A 17,208-nucleotide genomic window follows, 5' to 3' on the forward strand; every position below is an offset into this window, starting at 1 on the left:
CAAAACCATATATCAGGCTATTAATTTTTTGTCTCATGTTATGTAATGATTTTGAGCTATTTGATTTCCTTTTTGTTTATATTTTCTCCTTTGTTTTAGCTGTCATTTCTTGATGCTTTTAAGACACCTATAATACTTACCTTCCAGGTTGTTAGTTATTCAACAGATAATGGAGTAAACTTCAATAGAAATAATGCTTACATTATAAATGATTGAATACATATGAAACATATGTGCTCAGCCTGTGTTGCTCAGTGGTTGAGCATAGACCTATAAACCAGGAGTTCAGGGTTCAATTCCTGGTCAGGGCATATGCCTGGGTTGCAGGTTTGATCTCTAGTGTGGGCATGCAGAAGGCAGCTGATCAATGATTCTCTCTCATCATTGATGTTTCTATCTCTTTCTCTCTCCCTTCCTCTCTGAAATCAATAAAAAATATTTTTTAAAAAGAGAAATATATGTCTATATTACAAAAATGTATGTTTTTTCCTGCACAGATTTAAAAAAAATACATATTGTTGTCTTTTTGGCGGGAGAGGGTTTCACTTTGACTAGGTTCTAATAATGCAAATTACTGGTGAAATGTGTGCTGAACACCCTGCATAGCTATATTTTGAAAATAAGAAATTTCTTTTGTTGAAAACAGAATATAATAAAATTTACAACATTTCACATATCCTGTGAGAATCAAGCTATTTGTTAATGATTTCAAGATTGCCAATGCTAATAGTAACTCCTTCTATTTGGGATAATATAGTTCCTAAAGACTAGAGGTTCATCAAAGGTTTGGTGTCTAGTGAATCCACTAGATAATCTCCCAGGACAGAATAATGTAACAAAACAATTGTATTATAATATATTATTCACTTACTATCTTTATTTTATAATTATAGTTTCAATTTATATAGGATGACATTAATTTAGCTAAATATCTATACTAATAAAAGAGTAATATGCTAATTAGACTGGGAGACCTTCTGGATGTCCTTCTGGACAAAGCCGGGGGCTTGGCCAGCCTGCATACTGGCCCCAATGGCCCTCAGCCCCTCACCCAGGCCGGCCACACCCACCAGCAGACACCCTCACTCCGATGGGGGCGTGGCTGGCCTGCAAACTGTCCCAGCCCCTCACCCAGGCCAGCACCGCCCCCAGTGGGGACCCCCACCCTGATCTGGGACTCCCTTCAGGGCAGACCAGCTGGCCCCCACCCATGCACCAGGCATCTATCTATACTAATAAAAGGGTAATACATTAATTAGACCAGATGTCCTTCCAGACAAAGACATGGTGGCAGGGCCAAGGCAGAGGCATTTAGGGGTGATCAGGTCGGCAGGGGAAAGCAGTTAGGGGGATCAGGCCAGCAGGGGAGGGCAGTTAGGGGGATCAGGCTGACAGGGGAGAGCAGTTAGGGGGATCAGCTGGTAGGCAGGTGAGTGGTTAGGAGCCAGCGGTCCTGGATTGTGAGAGGGATGTCCTGGATTAGAGAGGGTGCAGGCCAGGCTGAAGGACACCCTCTCCTGTGCACAAATTTCATGCACTGGGCCACTAGTGAATACATAATTTGGCAAAATTTTAAAATCAAATATAAGAGAATATGTAAGTAATACTAAGTGTATAATGAAATGTTATTATAGAGAGTTATTTTGTCTACCTCATAAAAGAAGAAAATGCCAGATGTCTCAATGATTAGAACAAACTAAATAAGCAATGATCTGTATCTTTCTTTTTATTACTTGACATAAGAAAATGAAATTTATCTTCTGATTTTATAAATCTTTGTTTTCAAAAGGTGTTGTCCTAGAAGGCTCCTAATTGCATTAAAATAGTACATTGTCTTTAAGCCATCGGATTCCAAAAGCAATCTTTCTCTCAATGTGAAGACAGCAAGACATAAAGTGAGCAATGTCTTGGAAAGAAATTAGACTATATTCATTCACCCTGGGGGTATAAGTAATTCTATCATTTTCTCTGACTGGGGAGAGCATTTGGTGTATAGGAAAGCAAAAATAAGACATTATCTTAATCTGAGCCAGACTGTTAATCTGAGGATTTTGCATATGATTGCATGTGATTGTGCTTTCCAAAAAGAAAATTAATACAATACCTTTTCCAAAGGTCAGACACAAAGAGACTCAACCACAACCATAAAAAACACACAGAAAAAAACCCTACGTAAAATATTTGTTCTTTAACTTTTGGAGATTTAAACAATGAAACAAAATATATCAAGGTATACAGGTTATAATGGTACAGCATATACTTATTGTGTTCAATCTCATCACTAATAAAACAAATACAAATTAAATTAACAACATATAATAAAATGCTCACAAGAATGGAAAAGTTAAAAAGAACTTTTTTTTAAATGGCAGTGGTGAAGACTAAAGTTAATTCTCATGCTTACCTGTTAAAACTCAAAAATGCCCTGAACTTTTTGCAAAAAAGCTTGGCAATATTTATTATCATTTATAATTTGAAATTCATGCATATTTTGACCTATTACTTCCATTGTATGGAATCGTTCTCATGGAAATAAAAGCATATCAAGTAACTGCAGAATTGATTGTCATGTAGAAAATAATTGAAATAGTAAATAATCATTCCGAGAGAAATAACTGATTGGTTAAATTATGGTATATGCAAACGATGTAGTATTTTCACTGCTTCTTTGCTTCATCTGTTCATTAATTCTACTCATTTTTATTGAATGAATACTGTGTCAAACTATAGTATAGTTCAGTGATACAGTGGTGAATAAAGACCTCTGCATTCATTAAATTTAGAGTGTGGAGGGAAGTAGGGAGGAAAAGAGAAAGAGATGGAGAGGAAGACAGATGGTGTGTGAGAGAGAAAAACAAACAAAATGAACAAGTAGATTATCACTATGGTAGACAATGAGAATTGCTACAAAGGAAAAATAAGAATAAAAAGGAGATGTGGAATATAACATTAGAAGGCTGGTTTATACATTAAATATGATTATGTCAGGAGAAGATTCACTCAGAGGGTGTACCCATTTGAGGAGTTGAGTGAGTTTGCTATCTCTCTTCCAGGTATTTGTCTTATGTGTTCTAATGGATAACTTCCTTTTGGAAATTTACTCTTAGTTGGCCTCTGACTTCTTCAAGGAGAGTATAAGGAATCCTGTACTCACTTTTTCTTTTTTTCTCCAAAAATATTCCTCTCTCAAGGAGTTTCTTGTAATTAAACCCATTATATTAAGAATGTCTCATTTCTTACAAGAAAAAGCTGGAAAGGGAAATAATATTTATGAATGTGTAAAATTAAATAGGCACTGTGCTGAATGTTTACACAAGCTCTCATTTTATCTGTCTCCAAGTATGGGAAGGATTATTTTTCTGAACTCAAGTTCAAAGGATACATTTGAGAGTAAATATTCAAGGATGAGAATTGGTTGGAGAGGTATAGACATTAATTTAAAAAAACCAAAATGTAAGGGTCTGGAACAAACTTTTGTCCAATTCCAGATATGTTTGTATAAAAAAGTATAAATATAATTTATTAACTAAGATCAGGCATCTCACTTGCTTACTCTCAAGGCATCAAAAAATTAATACCTGCCAAAAATATAATCAATAATTCTGAAGACAAACCTGAGAAACACTCCTACACGATAGGGAAAATACTACCATTTCTTTCTGAATGTTGTGGGAAGAAACACATACATAGTCACTACACATTTAGAGATAATTATGTCCACTGGTGATAGCATAATTGAACTCTTACCATTCACAACAGCATGGATGGACATGGAGAGCATTATGCTAAGCGAATAAATATCACATGATTTTACTCATTTGTGGATTATAATGAACAACATAAACTGATGAACAAAAGTAGATCCAGAGACATAGAAACATCAAACAGACCATCAAACTTCAGAGGGAAGGCAGGGAGGTGGGTGGGTAAGAGATCAACCAAAGGACTTATATGCATGCATATAAGCATAACCAATGAACACAGACACTAAGGGGGTGAGGGCATGTGCTGGGGAGTGGGGGTGGCTGGGGAGAGGTCAATGGGGGAAAAGGGAGACATATATAATACTATATGTAATATTTAAACAATAAAGTACTTTTTAAAAAAGAATTAAATTAGCAATAGAATGAGGATTATTAAGTAAGCAGTTCTGGTACATTTGATCAACTACTTGAGGGAAAAATAATAACACTAGATCCCTACCTCACACCACAAGGTGAGGTAAAGCACAAGTAAATGTTTAAAATGAAATTGTAAACAATGTAGAAATTAAAATAGTCCACCAGTGAGGAATACCTTTTTAATCACAAAAACAAAGGGATAGAGCAAAAGAGAACAAGCAAGCGAGAGAGAGAAAGAACTCATGGACGTAGACAACGGTGTAGAGATTTTGGGCGGGGGAGAAGAGGTGGGTATAGATGAAAGAGGGTATAAGAGGATGAATAAATGGTGATGGAAAAATCCTATATAATAAAAGGCTAATATGCAAATTGGCCGAATGGCGGAATGACCGGTTGCTATGATGTGCACTGAACACCAGGGTGCAGATGCTCAACACAGGCACTGCCCCCTGGTGGTCAGTGCGTTCCCATCAGAGTAGTGTAGTGAAGCCAGAAGCTGGGCTCACAGCTGGAGTGAGCCTCTCCTGCCTCCATGGCAACGCTAAGGATGTCCGACCTTAGCGGGCCTAAGCCATCAGTCGGACATCCCCTGAGGGCTCCCGGACTGCAAGAGGGCACAGGCCAGGCTGATGGACCCCCACCCCCGACGTGTGCACAAATTTCGTGCACCAGGCATCTAGTAAATAAAATAAATAAACAAAAACAATGATGATGTAAAACAGAACTATTCAATACATAAATACAAAAAGTGGAAATTGTATAAAAATTCCTTGATGAGAAGAAAACAAATGAGACATTTTAGGAAATGTAGATTATGGATGAGTGTGCCATCTTATGACTTTTTTTAGAAGCTGATATTTGAGAACTGAAAGTGAGAGTGGATGGGTCATGTCACAATAAGCAAAGGAAACATACTTGGGACTTTCTTTGTTAGCTACAAGATGCTGCTCATGATTATTGCCTTCTTCCTCTTGTCCTATTTTAAGTCAAATGCTTCAATCTTTGAGAGTGCCCTAAAATTAAGCACGTTTTAATTTATTTCTTTTATAAGCGTTAAATATGTAATAAATATTTTTTGGAAATAAAATCATATTAACAGGTTTCTTTTTTGAAAAACGCAAAGTTCACGAAATTATTCATAACAAGCTCTCTATTTCAATTTGCATGTCTGATGTCCAAGGAATTAAAACAAAAACTTCTGGGGAGATTATATAGATCAGGGGTGAGGAACATCCAGCCCACAGGCCGTATAAGGCCCCCGAAATCATCTGGCCTGGCCCTGCCAAAGCATTATGGGTGAGTTAATTAAAATTTTTTTACCAAATATTTTGTGTTAATTTTTAAGTTGATAATTTTGTATGGACCAAGAATGACATTATAAATATCCAAATGGCCTTTGGCAGAAAAAAGGTTCTTCTCCCCTGAATAGATAATGAAAGAATCATACCAGATTCATATAACTCTTGTTAATAAATTTAATTTTCAGTGTGTAATTGAAAATGCCCTTTTAGTCTACTGTCATCGTTGGGTCAAAGTAGAAATGTCTGCAAAGCAATCATGAAAAGGCTAATCTTGGGAATGAGGGGCTCTAATTGTGTTCTCTAAAAATCTGTGTTCCAAAATTCTTACCTTTTTCCCCTGTTTTTCTACTCTTTACCACTTCTATGAAAACACTGAAAAAATATTCCTACATAAAGACTAAATGCTGTCTCTGAGGGATATTCCTTTTTCTACCAATCAGAGGTTTATTTCCTTGCAAAATACTATAGGTGTGCTTGGAAGTAAATACAATGCGGATTTTTGTTCAGCATCTAAGTGAAGGATAAACTTTAAAGTAGGTGTTTTGATCTAAGCGATTCGTTGGAAATAAAATCCACATCAAAGACAATGGCAATTTTCAAAGATAGAAATCTTACTGCTTCTCTCAGGCCTCAGTAATGCCTTTGTCTTCTTGTTTTGGCTTCCACTTTCATGAAGGGCCTTGAACCAGTCCCGCAACCTGTTTGCCACTTCCCTGAACTCCAGGTCACTACATGCTAAAAACAAAGAGGAACAACAACAATCATGAATAATAACTTAGCAGAAGGTCAATGCTAATTCTCAAACTACTCCAGCAACTGAAATGTAACAACAGCTAAAAAAAAAAGAAAAGTAATACAATGACTAATTGTGTTTCAGCTTTTCAAACACTAAAAATAAATGTGTTTCAAATGCAATGAGATGTAGTATATTAATTTATTTAATAAAGAAATATTACTAATAGAATTGTACTTCCACTTTTCACTAGAATATAACAGCAACTGAAAGTTCTCATTTTTAACATCACATAAATTGGTCAAATATGTATGTTTTGAACACTTTTGTCATGATAAGGTGGTAATCATCTGGGGAAATACGGAGTTGAAAATCCAAACTGAATACTTACACATTTATTATTGGCTATACCATACCCTAACAAAAAGCGAAGTTTTATCCAATAAAATATCTGCTAAAAAACAATAAAAAGTTGGCTGATCAATGTAGCACAGTTTTTTTAACTGTGATAGTAAATTTTAATGCTATAGTGCTTATCATGTATATCTAATGAAATATCTGTGACTTCATATGATTTTTTGAGTTCAATGAATTCATATTTAAGAAAAATAGCATTTAAAAATTTACTCTAATATGAAACATTATACACCTTTATGGTGTGCCACATACACCATACCTTCAATTTCTATGTAAGATGATTCAGGTATTGTACTGGAATATTTTAGGAATTAAGAATCCTGAGTTAATACCAATAATAATAATACTAATAGCAGCTAACACTACATACTATCAAAACACTTTATATACAGTAACATGTTTAATCCTTATAAAAACTTTATAAAATCTATGCTAATATTGCTGGCATTTAAGTGTTAGAAAAATTATGCATGGGAGGTCAGACAGGCAGGTGTCAGATCCAAGTTATGTATCCAAAAGATAGAATACAAGGTCTTTTAAAAATATATATATTTTTATTGCGTTTAGAAAGGAAGGGAGAGGGAGAGATAGAAATAGAAACATCAATGATAAGAGATAATTATTGATTGGCTGCCTCCTGCATGCCCCACACTGGGGATTCAGCCCACAACCCAGGCATGTGCCCTGACCAGGAATCAAACCATCACCTCCTGGTTCATTGGTTGACACTCAACCACTCAGGCATGCTGGCTGGCCACAAGTCTTAATCTTTATAGCAAACTACCTCAGTAGTAGCATGATCCAAATTAGATCAAACAAGACACTGTTTCACTCAAACCTTATCAATTTCCATTTCAGTAAGTTATGACTGTCATCATGTGACATGCTCATCACTGCAGAGATGTACATGAACAAAACAGATTTTTAAAAGAAAATACACAAAGACTATGTCAATACATCTTTAAAGGAGCATGTATCTTCAAGTTTATTTTTTTAATTTATCTTTATTGTTGAAAGTATTACAGATGTCCCTTTTCCTTCTCCCCATTGACCTCTTCCACCACGCTCCCACTCCACCCTAGGCCTTCTCTGCACTACTGTCTGTGTCCATGGGTTATGCATATATGCATATAAATTCTTCGGTTAATCTCTTCCTGCTCCTCCTTCCCTCTGAGATTTGTCAGTCTGTTCAAGTCCATTTTTAAGGTCAATTAAAAACAGATCACACAGATCTCATGGAAAAATAAGCTAATATGCTACTACATATTCCTCAGCATTAACAGGGGTCCATGATGGAGGTTACCCCATAAGACTTGCCTTTCCTTTTTTTCTTTTTTTCCAGACGGAGGCTACACTGCTGTTATGATTATAAGTTATGAATCAAATGTCCTTTTCACACAACAAAATAAAATACCTGAGGTAAACAATATTGAAATATAACATTATTTATAGAATGACATTCCTACTTCACTTCTGATCAAACCCTTTGTTACAGACATGTTAGGATTGCAATATGACCAAACTTCACTCTTGTGAGTGTCTGACAGTCATCTGTGGTTTACTACTGTTCTTTTCTAGAATAAGTCAAAATGTCCAATCTTCACATTTTCTAACAGTTCCCCTAGAAATAATTCATTGTATTTATACAGTATGAAATGCTTTTGAGGAGATTCCACATTTGATTTTAATATAAAGCCTGGAAGATTAGGTAAATGATCATTATTTTTTATAGCTATGGAAACTAGGACACTGGATATAAATGACGGCCCTAAATTTTATAGCCAGTAGTGAACTAGAACAGTACTTGGTACTCACTGATCTAACTGTAGTTGTAGCCAGAAGTAAGTAACAGGATAATAAATCATAATAAATATGATTAAAAGAAAAGCTAGGTTTTAAAACAACTATCTTTATTGTTTGCAAGTATTACATATCTCCCCTTTTCCCTCCATTGACCCCTCTAGCCTTGCCCCACCTTCCGCACCAGGCCTTCACACACTATTGTTTATGTCCGTGGGTAGAAAAGCTAGGTTTTAATACAAGGTTCTTCAACTGTGTCACATTATTAATTAGAGCATGGTATTAGGTAAAGCAAATGAATGAAAAGGGAAGCGGTCCTGAAAATTTAAAAAGTTACATATACATTTATATTTGTGTACACACACACCTACTCACACATTTGAAAAGACAAAACACACAATAGAATCAGTGGGGATAAAGCCAGAAAATAATCTAGACTATAAAACAAAAACAATAGAGGGAGACTAGAGCAAAAGAACATAAAGGAAAGGAGACATAGAGGTCCAGATTAACAAGTCTACTATCTGCCTTATGGAAGTTATTAAGAGAAAGAATAATTTGAAATTGATAAAATTATTTCAAAAATAAAGAAAATAATTCCTATAGCAGCAAAAGGACAAGTTTTCAGAAAAAAGGAACCACCGAGATCTTTTCTGAATGAATTAAATTTAGATCTATATACACTCATACCAAAATATCTTTCAATATTTAGAATATAACCCTAACCAGTTTGGCTCAGTGGATAGAGCGTCAGCCTGCGGACTGAAGGGTCCCAGGTTCGATTCTGGTCAAGGGCATGTACCTTAGTTGCGGGCACATCCCCAGTAGGGGGTGTGCAGGAGGCAGCTGATCGATGTTTCTCTCTCATTGATGTTTTTAACTCTCTATCCCTCTCCCTTCCTCTTTGTAAAAAATCAATAAAATGTATTTTTAAAAAAGAGAGAATATAAAACATAAAAATAAAATTACAAGAGCTTGCAGGAAAAAAATAAAAATAAGCATAAATAATCATACTAAAAAACAAACGAAAAGTCACTACCAAACACAAAGACTCAGCTTTATCTTCCAATAATTATTAGCAATACTGGATTACAGAACAATATAAAGCACTCCTTCAACATTTTAATAAAAATAAATTCTAGCTCTGGCCAATGTGGTTCAGTTGGTTTAGTGTTGTCCCATGCACCTAGAAGTCACAGGTTCAATTCCCGTCATGGCACATGTCCAGGTTGTGGGTTCAATCCCCAGTAGGGGGCATGCAGGAGGCAGCCAATCGATATTTCTCTCTGTTATTGATGTTTCTCTCTCTTCCTCCCCCTTCCTCTTTCTCTAAAATCAATAAAAACTTATTAAAAATAAATAAATTTTAATCAAGTACCCAGAATAAAGGCATGTTTAGGTATGCAAGAGCTCAGATATTTTTGCATTCCTTCCCTCCATGAGAATGGGTTGCAGCAAAGTAATAGAGGAAACTAAAAAAAAAAAATACAATGGCATAAAATTTACAAAGAGGGACTCCACTCAAAAACTGAGAAGCACAGTATTCAGACTAGCTATGTAGTACATTTCAAGATGAAGCAAGCTTACGGTCAGCTCAGTCACAAACAAATCTGGCGGGTGATGGCCAGAGTGTGATTTGATAGAATAGTCTCTGGTTGACAACTTGTAAAAACTTACCATAGTCATAATATGGGGATATGAAATGGTAGATGCATTTAAGATTGAGGCTAGTAATATTGTCCATCAAGAAAGAAAAAAATATGCATTTGTATAGCTATAACTGCAGCATAAATTCTAACTTTTTAGTGAACAGTATTCACATTGTCATATTGTAAAAATTTTTATGTGCAAATTGACTTACTTTATAAAGAATTCACCGACGATTTAAAAATGATTATAGAATAAAATGTAAGTGTGTTATCAGTTTTGGCAATGAACGGTCCAGCTATAGCCACTAGGTATACAAAGGCGAGAGGAAGTCCACGTGGAGTGAAATATGGCCACGCTAACGTCCTCATCTGACAAAATGAGGAGGCGAGCGATGTCTATGGAACTGGAAACAGATGGTTAAGTGCTTCTGTTTTTGTTTTTGCTAATGATTTTGCTTTCTAAATTGTAACCAATGAAAAGCTAAGAATAGCCATGTAATTATATTGAAAAGTGGGAGAGAAGTGAAATATGTTCTCATTTATCAAAGCAGAAAATGTAAAGGTAATGTTTGAAGTTGATAAATGGCTGTTTCACAAATGAGCTCATCGCCAGATGGGGAGAAGCAGTAAGCTTAAAAACGATTAGCTCTATGACCCAGGGTGGAAATGAGGAGAAGTGGGGCAGGAGGCTGATTGTTGGTCTTGATTATACTCTTTCATACCTTTTGGCTTTTCACCCCAGTTCTGAAAATTTGTTTGAGAGAGACACTTCCCTCCCTGCATGGTCTCTCCTTCCTGAAAACTGCAGGGCAATACTAAATGCACATTGTGTGGACAGGAGGTGAAGGAGGACAATTAGAATTTATTGATCATAGTCATTAACTCAAACATTGAGGTATTAGCTTCCATTATAACACCCATTAGTTTAGAGAATTTGTTACCTCATTTCATATCATAGTTATTCCATGGCAAATCTGGTACTCTTAATTCAGAAAAATCTCTGTTATGTTACACTAGCATCTTTTCTTGTCAATAAAATGTGTCGGTGGCAGGGCTACACAAGAATACTGTGCAATTGCATATAAGCTTAACCAATGGACACAGACACTGGGGCAGTGGGGGCTTGTCCTGGGAGGTGGGTGTGGCGGGGGCGGGTGGTCAACTGGGGAAAAAGGACACATATGTAGTACTTTAAACAATGAAAAAAAAAATACTGTGCACTCACATTCTAGGTTCTAATTACTCAAAGAGGATCACAAGTAGTGAGAATTGATGGAGTGATTTAGGGAACATTTCAGCACCTACCAGAAGCCCAAGACATTTTATTTTGAAGCTCCTACCTGTAGCATACATAAATAATATGTTAGGTATCAAATCTTTGAAAATATTTATATAATATGTCCAAGTGAATTTTCTTTTGAAAACAAGTCATTTAATCTAAATTTGGCAATGATTTATCTGAAAGCATTGGGCAAAGTAGGAATTTTTGCCAAATTAGAAACTTTAAACCACACACTTCCTGAAATTTAATGAAAGGTTATAAATGCAAAATTAAAAAATTCAAGAAGACATATTTTATAACTCTTAAACATTTACTTTTGATCATTTGTTTTTCTTTTATTTTTGTATTTTGGGCAAAATAATTATTTCTCAAGTCTCAAACACTTTCATAGACTAACATTTTGCCAAAAAAATGTTAAAATGCTCCTGATATACTGTAACAAACTTAAATGTAATTATTAAGATTATCATTTACTAAAGAAAGAATACTGATGCCTATCACTGTGAGTTGTTCATGGAAACAACATCCTAATATATAAAAACGCAGGGTCCGTAATGTCCAAATGACCAAAGGCTTGACCAACCGGTAGTCAGTTCTGCAACCCAGCACGGACTGTCAAGAGGGCTGCAGAACAGGCCCGGAGAGAGGCCGGAAGAGAGAGGCAGGGTCTGATCTGCAGCCTCTGTTGCAGCTGTTGATCAGATGTTGCCTCACTCTTTCTCTCCAGGCTTTGCCAGCAGCCACACCTCTGTTTCTCTTCGGGCCTCATGGGGGCTGCTGGTTAGCACCGCCTCTCTGATCAGGCCCAGAGATAGGCCCAGAGATGCTGACTGGCATAGAAACTGACCAATCAGAACCAAATCTGGGTGAACTGTGAGGAGCCAATGGATGCCTAAGAGGCAGAGCTTTTGATGTTGACTGGAATAGAAAATGACCAATCAGAACCAAATTGGCTGGCAGGGGAGGGCAGTTGGGGGCGAGATCAGGCCTGCAGGGGAGGTCAGTTGGGTGCAATAAGGCAGGCAGGCAGAGAGGTTAGAGGCAATCAGGCAGGCAGGCAGAGGGATTAGGGGCGATCAGGCAGGCAGGCAGGCAGGTGAGCAGTTAGAAGCCAGCAGTCCCAGATTGTGAGAGGGATGTCTGACTGCCAGTTTAGGCCCGATCCCACCGGCAGTCGGACATCCCCCAGAAGGTCCCCGATTGGAGAGAGTGCAGGCTGGGCTGAGGGAACCCCCCGTCTGTGCACGAATTTTGTGCACTGGGCCACTAGTTCTGTAATAAGAAGCTGCTCAGACCTAACTGCAAATTTGTGGGCAGAGAGGATGCTCTGGGAATGCTCCACTGGTTGCTGGTGGAGTCCACATGGTAACTGTGCACTAACTTTGAAGAATGTTATCAATTCTGTTCGAATACATTGTAGGTCTAAGCAAAATGACTACTATGTCTATTGGGCTTGATTCATGAGGTTTTATACAATATTTCTCAAATCATCCTTCATTCTTGCGCAATGTTAGAAAATCATTCTATAAGGTACTCAAACGTATTTGGTGTTTTTACCTCATGAGCTTCTGGTAAAACAAAGAATTTCATAAGTGCTTGTTTTCTACAAAGTGAAGAAATAAAATATCACCACACCTCACTTCTGAAAAATAAAAATATTTGCCACCACCCTTTGCAACAATGTAAAGGACAAAGATTCTGGTTGTCTGCTTTATGGGATTAGGTTGATGTGTGAATGTGGTACAACAAAAAGCCTTTAGTAAACAACTAGTCTAAACGTAAAAGGGCTTACGTTTGCCTTGATGTCAATAATTTCTTGTAAGACCAAGTCTATTACAAAGAGAAAAATCCAAGCAATGTGTCACTCAACATCAACTATTATACTCTCACATTGATGTTTCTCTCTCTGTGTTTCTCCCCCTCCCTTCCACTCTCTCTAAAAATCAATGGGAAAATATCCCAGTGAGAATTAACAACAACAAAAAAGTAGACTTTTCTATGCCTCACCTGAATTACATATTTATTTAAGATAATCTAACTAACAATGCATACAGCATGTGTAGTCAACAGAATAACCACCATCAGGGAATGAAAGAAAGAAAGATGCCTGAATACCCCCCTCCCCGCTACTGGAATATATTCATGAAGCTTCAACATAAATGACAGTTTTTACATTCTGTTCAATTCTAAATTAGGTTTTTAACATGGAACTTAGGAAGTTTTCCCAAATCAGGATGTATAAATATTTCCATCATTTCCTGAAAGGAGACAATACATATACCAAATGAAAAGAACATATAAATTAGAGAAAGTACAAATCAGAGAAAAAGAACATTTTGTGGCTTATACTATTAAATAGTGGTGCTGGCCATTTTGCAGTTTTTTTCAGCGAGTGCTTTTTTTTTTTCTGTAAGAATCAGTAATTCAAGACTTTCTGAGAAAATCCATAAGCTGAGACTGAAGATGTTAGAGAAAAATAGATGGGACAAGCATAGCATGGTTTTGACCTTTGGGAAAAAGGAAGATGCCTGATCAAAGAAGGTTCTAGCTGGTAAATGAAGAGGGACTAAAAATTTTAGAGCAAACATGTATGTAAAAATCAAATGTACACACACACACACACACACACACAAACACACACAATTTCCTAATTACAGAGTAAAATGTAGGTAACTGTCATTCCAGACCAAGATTGAGCAATTTTAGCTTAAACTATGTCTTTCTTAAAAGGTTCAGTTAAAAATTCCTACAGTATTTGTCACAGAGACTAAGGAGGCTTTGGGGTAGACCCTATTAAACTACAGAGGCCAGGTCTCTGCTGCCTGAAGTACACAAGCAGGTCCAAAGGGTACAGGATCAGGTAAGTCACCCTCCAGAATCTCTGACAAATACACACAAACATACATGAATACAGATGCATACATCATAAGAGAATGATTCCTTACCAAGGGTTAGTTCAGTCTGAGCTTGCTGTGCATTGAAGTCATATGGAAATGTTAACTGACTAATTATGGAAGGGAAACCATGGGCTCTCAGCATTGCTATATTTCATACAATTTTACTAAACCAGGAGCTACAATTTCTATAGCTACTAAAACACACTGATGTTCACAAGTGTATGTGAAACTTTTTGATTTATAAATGATTTGCTTTGAAGGACCAGTCTCAGGATGGAGCTGTTTTACTCTGAGAGGCATTTTGTTCAGGCATTAAAGGGCAGGTGTTGAATAGGTGATTCTCCAAGCAGGCGTCTGGACAGCAGCCATACATGATTCATTATCTGCTGTCAGTCAGTGACATTTTGGGTTATAAAAACGTCTCTCTGAAAAGCAGGAGCAACTAAAAACAGGATGAAATGACTCAGTAGCATTCTAGGCAAACATCTTAAAGATGACAAACTTTGTGGAAATATTTGATGTCCTACAAAATATAGATAAATCTACTTCTGTCATTAGACAAGGAGTAGAATAAATATCAGGCGGTGTCAACACTTTTTGTTTGTTTTTTATTTATTTGCTAGAAGCCTGCTGCACTTATTCGGCCTGGCCTGCACCCTCTCCCAATCCGGGACCCCTCGGGGGATGTCGGACTGCTAGTTTTGGCCCGTTCCCTGCAGGCCAGGCTGAGGGACCCCACTGGTGCACGGATTTGTGCACCAGGCCTCTAGTATGCATAGAAGATCTTTGATTAATCTCTTCCTGCCCTCTCCTCCCCATCCTCCCCTCTGAGATTCATCAGTCTGTTCCATGTTTCCATGCCTGTGTGTTGGGTAGTGTAAATAATGCTGCAATGAGCATAGGGGTGCATATATCCTTTCAAATTAGTATATTTGGTTTCTTCAGATATATTCCAAGAAATGAAAGTGCTGGGCCATAAGGCAGTGTCATTTTTAGTTTTCTGAAGTAACTCCACACTGCTTTCCACAGTGGCAGCACCAATCTACATTCCCACAAACAGTACACAGGGTTCCCTTTTCTCCATACCCTCATCAGCATGTTTGTTGATTTATGTATGATAAACATTATGACAGATGTGAGGTGGTATCTCATTGTGGTTATAATTTGTATTTCTTTAATGATTTGTGACATTGAACATTTTTCATATGTCTATTGTCCAGCTTTATGTACTTTTATGGAGAAATGTCCATTTAGGTCCTTTGTCCATTTTTAAAGTGGATTATTAATCTTGGGGGTTTTTTGGTGTTGTTTTGTAAGTTCTTTATAAACTTTGGATATTAACCCCTTATCAGATGTGTCGCCGAATGTTCTCCCATTCAGCAGGTTGTCTTTTCATTTTGTTGATTGTTTTCTTAGCTGTACAGAAACATTTTAGTTTTATGTAGTCCCATTTGTTTATTTTTTCTTTTGTTTCCCCTGCCCGAGAAGACATAAAAAAAAATGCTACATGAAATGTTCCTAATTTTACTGCCTATGTATTCTTCTAGGATTGCTATGGTTTTGAGTCTAACATTTAAGTCTTTAATCCATTTTGACTTTATTCTTGTGTATGGAAAAAGAAGGTAGTCTAGTTTCATTTTTTTGCATGTACATGTTCATTTTCCCCAGCGCCATTTATTGAATGGACTATCTTTACCCCATTGTATGTTTGTACCTACTATGACAAATATTAATGGACATTATAGGCGTGGGTTTCTTTCTGGGCTCTCAATTCTGTTCCATTGATCTATATCTCTGATTTTGTGCAATTTACTGCCTTCTAGCTGTGCCCTCATATGGTCGCCCCTTGGTCAGTATAGATTGTATCCCAATCTTCTCTCCATAAAAGGATATCAGTCATACAGGAATGTAGCCCAACAATATGATTTTATTTTGCCTTAATTACCTCTTTAGAGGCCCTGTCTCCAAATATAGTCACATTCTGAGGTACTTCTACACTCATGAATTTTGAGTGGCACAATTCAGACCATAACAGAAGGCATGCATTGTGCTGATAGCACGTTATTAGTGTCAATGAATGTAATTCAGATCACCTGAAATTCACATTATGCATGTTAAAAAGCTAACACTTGTCCTCAGATATGTTTTCAGCTGTTTTTAAAATCTTCATATATTTCTGCATTTCAAACATTTAATGTCCTTGACAAGTGTCACTCCTAACTGTATATTGAAGAAAGGGGTAAAAAATGAGTACACACATTTCATTGGTTTCCAAATTGGTTTCTAGTCACTGCCAGCATGGATTAAACAGTCAATGCAACCACAGCATTTTCAAAACATGCCTCACAGATCACAATTCTGTGAAGAGTTACATTTTGTTTTAAGGGTTCCACAGCCAAGAGTTTAACAAACACAGAACTTAAAATGTTTTAAAGACATTTTGTTTCTGCATAATTTATCAAGACTTTTAACATGCTTTAAACATCTCCAAAATAATAAAATATATAACATTATCAAAACTGTATTTATTTATTTGTTTATTTATGTATTTATTTTTGTTTTCACAGAATCATATTTTTTTTCTGAGCAATAATGTTCTTTAGGGATACATATATTTTACAAAACAGAAAAAGAGCTATATATATCATATCTTTATCATGAATGTCTAATCTTCTGCACAGCACAATTATATTGATAATAAACAGAACTTCAAAAATTATTGGTGGATGGATGGATAGTTAGGTAAATAAAAAAATGTAAACCTTTTATTTTATTATTTTCTTTGAGAGTTTCTTTGAGAGTGTTTTGTAGGTTCGGTAAATTTTGGATAACCAGAAAATATATTTGATAATCTGCATATTTTAGCATTATATTCTAGTTGATTTCCTTTGCTACTGGATGATAATTTTATGGTCACATATATATTTACAAATAGTAAAAATAATAAATAGTCTTATCTCATTTGATAAATGAGGTAAAGTAATGCAGATCCATTCAGATTTTACTCC

General features: G+C 36.4%; 1 protein-coding gene across 2 annotated transcripts in view; it reads right to left on the reverse strand.

Annotated features, from left to right (window-relative positions):
• SPOCK3 (SPARC (osteonectin), cwcv and kazal like domains proteoglycan 3) overlaps positions 1 to 17,208 on the reverse strand; it is a 349,276-nt gene that overhangs the window by 27,191 nt on the left and 304,877 nt on the right. For both annotated transcript variants that reach the window (XM_080674967.1, XM_080674968.1), the window contains exon 7: positions 6,038 to 6,157. In XM_080674967.1, coding sequence (XP_080531093.1) covers positions 6,038 to 6,157 — 120 coding nt within the window. The remainder of the gene's footprint in view (positions 1 to 6,037; positions 6,158 to 17,208) is intronic.

This window comes from Plecotus auritus (genome assembly GCF_963455305.1).
Source record: "Plecotus auritus genome assembly, chromosome: 6".
Taxonomy (NCBI): Eukaryota; Metazoa; Chordata; class Mammalia; order Chiroptera; family Vespertilionidae; genus Plecotus; species Plecotus auritus.